The sequence below is a fragment of the Cyprinodon variegatus genome, unplaced genomic scaffold (genome assembly GCF_000732505.1).
Source record: "Cyprinodon variegatus isolate N-32 unplaced genomic scaffold, C_variegatus-1.0 Scaffold205, whole genome shotgun sequence".
Lineage (NCBI taxonomy): Eukaryota > Metazoa > Chordata > Actinopteri > Cyprinodontiformes > Cyprinodontidae > Cyprinodon > Cyprinodon variegatus.
In genome coordinates, this window is record NW_015150658.1 from 1032362 (window position 1) to 1039764 (window position 7403).

General features: G+C 35.2%; 1 protein-coding gene across 1 annotated transcript in view; it reads right to left on the reverse strand.

Moving 5' to 3' along the window:
* Nucleotides 1-1326: 1326 nt before the first annotated feature.
* The window catches only part of LOC107088048 (peptide methionine sulfoxide reductase MsrA 1-like), a 53905-nt gene continuing 47828 nt past the window's right edge, over nucleotides 1327-7403 (reverse strand). The window contains exon 6 of the mRNA XM_015379974.1: nucleotides 1327-3334. Within this exon, the coding sequence (XP_015235460.1) occupies nucleotides 3161-3334 (174 nt within the window). The 3' untranslated portion in view covers nucleotides 1327-3160. The remainder of the gene's footprint in view (nucleotides 3335-7403) is intronic.

Consider the following 7403-nt stretch of genomic DNA (forward strand, 5'->3'; position numbering starts at 1 on the left):
TCTCCTCAAAGTTGAGCCCGTTAGTAACCCTAACCCTCCAGCAGGATAGCAACATGCCATAAAGGTGAGATCATTTCTAACTGGTTTCTTCAATATAAAAAAAGTTTGTTACGTCTCAAATTTTTTTTTATATTTTAACCAATTTTGTGATTTTTTGCAATAATCACAATAATGTAGATGATTAATTCAAGGGTTGAATGGTTTTCTTGACCCTGAAAGCATGCTTTGTTGCAGGACTTTACTGTTACTGTTAAAAAAGTAAAAAAAAACCCAACATATTCATGCATGAATCTGCACCCTGTCTTCAACCTTCTCTTCCCTTTATGACCATCTAAAGGACCGGAGTGAGAAAGTAAATGTCTGGCTCTTGCTAAATTTCATGTCACCAAAATTCAGTGTCTCTGCGATTATAAAAACTGTGATAAAATAATTGCCCGGCTCTATTTCACGTTACTGCAATGGCCTCCAATGTCACAAAATCTTAGTCCAGTAGAGCCTCTTTGCAATCTTTAGTTCATGGATGTGCAGCAAACACATCTGCAGCAACAGGGTGAAGTCAAGTCATCTCAATATGAACCAAAATCCCAGAGGAATGTTTCTGACACCAGATGAATTTATTCAACAGTGAAAAAGGCCAGTTCCACAGATATAAAGAGTTAAACCAGCAAGGTGTACCTAATAAGTTGGACGATAACGTATAATTTTAAGGTTTATGAAGGTATGAATAAATGTGAGTAATGCTGAATGGTTAGACAACACAAATACTGCAATTAGGCGTGGGAGATATGAAGATTTTGTATCTTTAAGGCTCAGAATATGCTGTAGATCTGCCAAAGCAGAGAGATGATTTCATTTTTAAAATGAAAATGTAAAACAAGGAGAACTCTTGGATGAAGTGGTTTTTAAGTCTTGGAAAAGATCTGAATGTGGTTTCTTGTATAGTCTGTAGAAGATGAAGTGAACGTTGGTCCCCTACACACCAGCGTGGTCCGCTTCAAGGGAGATAGTGAACTTCAGGATCTACGTAGATCTTTTCGGTCTGAAAGTGTTTAAATCTTTACAATACCTCCTAGTGTCTGTAAACCTAAAAAAGCAGGCCGTAGTCTCTAACTCCTCCCTGTCTTCTTCTGTGCACAGAGCAACAGGCTAAAGGCCAGCTGCCTCATCTGCTGCTCTCAATAGACAGCCTCTTGAACAGCTATGCAGGCTGCAAGATGTTGGTTTGCTCTGTTATCTTTTTTTGTTGTTTTTAAATACAAATTGAACAAGGATAAATAAAGGAACATAGTTTTGGGGGGATTCCTTACTCAATAGAACCAAGTCCCCTGTACTATCCTGGTGAAAGTACTCTTAAATACAGTGTTTATATCTCTGGTAAAATGTCACTATTTGTAAATAAGAAAAAAATTAGACCATGATAAATCTTATTAAAAGCTTTTCCTACTTTGATGTGACAAATATCCTGTCCATTTTAAATAAAAAAAGGGAATCTATGGATGAAGAACAGAAAACAAAAAAATACTGCATTAGTTCCTTTGTAAACACCCTTAAAGTAATGCTGGACAGAACCACCATTTGATGGAGTGTTAGGATTCAGACTCAGGTTCACACCAGTCGTCAAATCAGCAAGTCTGAAGGAAACAAGAATTTACACCAAACAAAACTTCTAGGCCTGTAAATATGTAATGTTTAGTGTGAAGAAACCAAACTGGACCACCGCTTCAAAAGCTACAAAGAGCATAGAGGTGGTAGCATCATGATCCGGGGTTGCTTTTGTTTATATGAAACTGAAGTTTTAGTCAAATTGGTATTATGAAAAATTCTAAATTAGATATGCAAACTTTAGATTCTGCCAGAAAGCTAAGGACGACGACGCATTTAATCTCTCAGCATCATCATTTATCTAAGCATACATCCAAGGTAGCAGCATAACAGCAAAATAATATAGCTAAGGAGAGTTAAAGGAGTTCAGAACTGGGTCAGACAAAGTTGTGCGGGTCAAAATAAAGAGACTCGAGAAGGACAGATGCTGTCACAATCTGAGTGATTGTCCAAATATGAGATGCAGATAAAAGCCTAAATAAACTGTTACATCAAAGCTGTAAGTTTTATCTTAAAGATGTAAACACTGATGGTACAGCAACTCTTTTATGGCTTCCTTTGTTTTGAGTTCAGTTTGGTTATGTCAAATATCAAATTAGATGTGGGAAAACTGCAGAAATGTTTGCATCATGAAAAGATTCTTTTCAATCACAGAAAGCTGATGTTTTATCAGAGCGTGTTTCTTTCTGAGATCTGCTGCATGTTAACTAAATGTCAGTTATGTTTGGTCCCAAATGGCAAAATATTGATCCCTTGGTTTATTACTTTGGCTTAAATGCACCTTGACTTTTTTTTTCCTTTACTGTTTTTTGAATTGCAATAAAATTGGGATTTTGACTTCAATGTAAAAAAAAAGTGACAACAACAAAAAATATCATAACCTTAATTGCTTTTCATATCACCCACTCCTAACAGAAATTATAGGTTTTTACAGTTTAACATATAGTTTTCCATGTTGATTATGAAAGAGTTAATAAAGAGCAAATAAGCATTAATATTAGTTGTCATTATTTGTTTCGTACATTAACTCTCTGATCCATCTCACATATTTTCCTTTCTTGTAAATATCTGTCTGTATAAATGAAGTTAGACATTATTAATATTGTTTAATATTCATCCTCAGATGCACATTTCTGTAACCTGAGTTGACTTTTCCCTCTGTTGTAAATGTGCCCTCGCTATAAAACCTTTTATTTGATGTCAGATCTTCTGTCTTTGTTCTCCTTTTACTTTGCTGCTGGTCTACTTCAATTTCCCCCTTATTGGATAAGAAAGTATATTTCCATTCTTTTGTATCACTGGTTTCTATTGACATGTTAATTATGTCACTATGTAGACTTCCTTCTTGTTTACAAAGAGCTATTTTATGTATTTAGTGTTTTAAATGTGAAAATATTTATGATTGATAAAGTTTGCATTTCTGCTCCATATTACTTATCATTAAGAAAATACTTTTTAAGGATGTTGTTTCAGTTAATAGATTTTGTTGCTGTGAAATATCCCCTTTTTTGGATTCATAGTTTTAATCGTCTGCCTGTGTTTGTCATCATTCACCTTCTCACAGCTCATCTTTGCTGCCTTCAATAGGACAACCAACCCCGGTGCCTTTCAGGCCACAGTAGCCTTTGGGCACCTTCTTCAGGTACTGCTGATGGTAATCCTCAGCATAGAAAAACTCCTGTCCCTCCAGGATCTCGGTGGTGATGGGACCGTAGCCTTTCTTGTCCAGCTCCTGAAGATAAAACAAACAAGCAAAAAAACATGAAACTGAATCCATGCTGCAGAAAAATGTATTTTTTACTGAAACAATTTAAATAGGTGATGGGAAACTCTTAACATGTAGCAGTTTATTCCCTGTGGTTTCCTTCCAAACATGCAGGATTTCTAAACTCTTCTCTGCCTTCATTTCCTTCCATTTGAGATATTTGTGTCATAATCCAATAAATAAGAAAATTGGTAAAAATGCTGAAAAGAAAGACTGAAAAAATGAAGTATCAATACTTAAAATCAATCATTTATCTAATTAATAAACACATAGTCAAATAATTTTTAAATTTATATAATTGTGTAAGAAAGTGTGTTTCTTTAAATTCTTTCTAATTTCTTCTTTATTCAAAGGCCAAAAGCATAATGATCCCATGAATGAACAATTTGCAAAATAAACTTTTACATGTGGACTAAAAAAACATTAGAAACATTGCATAAATTAAAAAACATAGATTAAAAAAATCCCATAGGTCTTTGTGTATTTATTATTTGTTAAATATATAATGACATAATCAAATGTCAAAGTCATTAAACACACTTTGTTTTCAGTTTTTATTTTATTCATAAATTATTTCATGGTTTAAAGGATCACTAAGGTTTTCACAGACTTTAAAATAATCAAATAAATAAGTACAGAAATAATTACAAAGCTCTTTATGGTTGTTGCTAATATATGAATTTAATCAATTATCCAAGCAATGATTAATCTATAATATCTTTAATGCTTGTATTGATAGTTGTATAGAAGTTACGCAAAAATACTGTATAAGTAACGTTATGTATTGAATTTTTGGCACTTTTGGCTCATGCTGGTAAATTTCCAACACTCCTGATGATACAGTAAAGAGTTTATGCTCCGCAGTCAGACTGCAGAGTGACTGAGTGACACTAGAAAGGAATATCGGCTTCTTCTTCTAGTGCAGCATGCCTTCTGTGGCTCTCTCTGTAGGACAAAGCATCAAAGGGTATCCGTTGGCTTTGAGAACTCCTGAAGACATTTTTCACACTTACCCTTTTCTAAACATGATGAGAGAAACCTTCAAACGCTCTAAAACCCGCTTTCTTCCACACACTGAGCCCTCTTACAGACATATCAAAGCTAGACCTGCTGCGCTGAGTGGTTTTCTCCATCTAATAATACAAGCGCTCAGTCCTCTATAGATCACTGCTGCTGGAGCTGACGAAACAAGTCCAAGGTGCGTTGAGACTGTTTGTGGGCAACAAGTAGCTCTCTACACCTCAGAACAGTTTGCAGCACTCTGGAGGTTTGTTTTGCTTTGCGGGGGAGTACACTGAGTTCAGCAGGCACCGTGAAAAAGAAGCTGAGCGTTTTCAATATGGGCTCAAGTTGCTCTCATCAGCCTACGTGCTTCATCTCTTCAGGACTTTTAGTAGAATTTAAATGTTTTGCTTCTGATCAGTTGAGATCTGAAACGTCGGTAATGTTGGTCGGCGAGCAAGATTAAACATATTTGATGTAAGGATGGATTCCCAAAGGGGTTCACTATAAGGCTGTTGAAGGTTTGCTTAAAGACACGTACAGAATTTGCCACAGAGATGTGGTTTCAAATAAAGAGCTTATATAAGAAGGGTGAAGTTCAGCAGTAAAACCGAAAACCATGTTTCTGCTCGTCTTCATATAGCAGCTGGGATTTATAACTGAAAAATAAGCCACACTCTGTTTAACCACAGTAATTACATTTTTTTTTTGTTATAGTTCAAATAATTTTACTAAATTCTAAGGGAACAACAAAATGTTGACTTAAGATGAAAATAAAACATTTTTTTTGCAATTACAACAGGCTCTCTAAATCATATATATTCTGTTGAAACATCCAACTTAATAATATTAATAATAATAATTGAACTATATTGATCTCACAATATAGATTCATTTAACCCTTTCCTTGGGGAGCAGTGGGCTGCCATTGTGCAGCACCAGGGGAGCAGTGTGGGGTTAGGGGTCTTGCTCAGAGACCCATAGTAGTGCAGGCTGTGGGGATCGAACCGGGGACTTGCACAGTTAAAGGCTTGTGATAATTTATCATGATGAATCATATATTTTCGGCTTTTAAAGAATCGTTTACGTTTTTCTCTATTAAAACGGGGTAATTTTACAATAATCTAAATTTAATTGAAAAGACGATGTAAGAAAATTTCATACCAAAGGCATTAAAATGTTTAGGCATAAATCTTACTGGATAATTGACTGATTGGTAAGCATTATTTGAACTGGTGGAGATCTAGCACAGCTTTTAGTCATACCCAAATTCAGAGGATTAGTCTTATACTTTTTTTTTCTTGCTCCTTAAACCAGTTTAGATGTTGTTGTTTTTTTGCCTATTGTTCAGCCTGATGTGACATAAATGTATAAATTTTAACCATCTCACCAAGCTATCTATATATATGAACAGTAGACTACTGGAACTGCAGTGTAATGGCCAACAGGTGGAGAGTTAAAAAGTTGGCCCAGCACATTATTCTAGGAGGATGATCAACCCTAAATGAGGTAGACTGATACTTTTGGCTGGACAATATTTTTGGTTGAGATAACACTTTTTATTTGGGGCATTAGCTGATGCATGCATTACCAGATTCATCAGTGCATTCAGCAGCCATGACTTGAGATCACATGAAATCACATTGTCCCTCCCTCCATTTGCTATCTATTGTTAATGCTTTGTTGAATTTGTTAATTGTGTTCCCTTTTTGTTTTTAATGAGAGTTGAAGAACGTTTATTATTATTGTGCTATTTAATCATGTACATGGAGGAAGAACAAGAGATATCGGCTTCAAAAATCCGTCCCCAAAAATCAACAGCATATCAGGGATCATTAAGGCTAATGTCAAAATAATCTGACTTAACCAGCCTTAAATAGACCTTATCTATGGAATAAAGCTTGGTCTAATTAGGCTTCTAGATATATCTGCTCTGAAACTCTACAGCACATATTTGAACACCGTCTCTGCCAAGAGGAGATTCCCTCCACTAATCCTTATTTCAAATAATCATATAGGAAATCAACTGTTTTAAATAAATAATCAAGTTTATGTTTATGCTGTGAGTAAAAGTATTTAAACTTAGAGTTTTATTCCAATAAATATACCAGGAGATGAAAAGAATGAGATTAGAACTATTCTACCCATTTTGTATCTAATAGTTTTGTAATTAGAGGCGATTTAAAAGGAAAGAAAAATGCTAAAAAGTGTTTGTGTTGTTTTGATGGTTGGGCAGTAAGGCTCAGATAAAAAGAGGTGCCATTTAAAGACTCACTGAAGTCTTACTGTCACAGTGCAATTCAGTAAACGGAATATTCATTTGAAAAGCATTAAGATCAGATTATGGAGGAAAAGGTCAGACAGCTTGTTGGAATCTGTGCCGTGGGCAATGTCGGACCTTTCGGCGAGATAACCATCAGAAACATGACGCCAAAGTGGACAAAAAAACAGATGAAAAGGAAACATTTATGAAGAGTTCTGAGAAATATGGAACTTAGAATCATCTTAAAATAGACATAAAAATAACACATTTGAATCCTGAAACTAAAATATCTCCATAAATTTGTTATTACAGTCCAACTTAGATCCGTTACACAAAAAGTTATATAATTTAGGCATTATTTTCCCTATTTTGGGGGGATTATAGGTAATAGCTATTGAAAAATCAAAATTCTGTTTTTCTAGAAATTCAATATGACATGAAAGCATAAAAGAAGATTTGAAACCTGAATTGTATGTCAATGCACAGCATTATATCTGCCTTTAATAGTTACTCAGGCTTCTTTTGCATGACTTACGCAGCATAGAGGTAATCAGGTTTCTTAAATAATGGCCTTCAGCTCATCTGCATTGTTGGCTGTGGTGAGGAGCTTCAGGTGGGACCTTTTTACTGGCCACTGTAGCACAGAGACGCCATGGCTATTAAGTGTTGTCAGCTAAAAAGCCATGTTGGAAAAGGATCTTTTTTAAGGTCCACATTTGTGTGTCACGATAATTTCCCCATTGTGGGCCAATAAAGAGATGGGCTATTCTA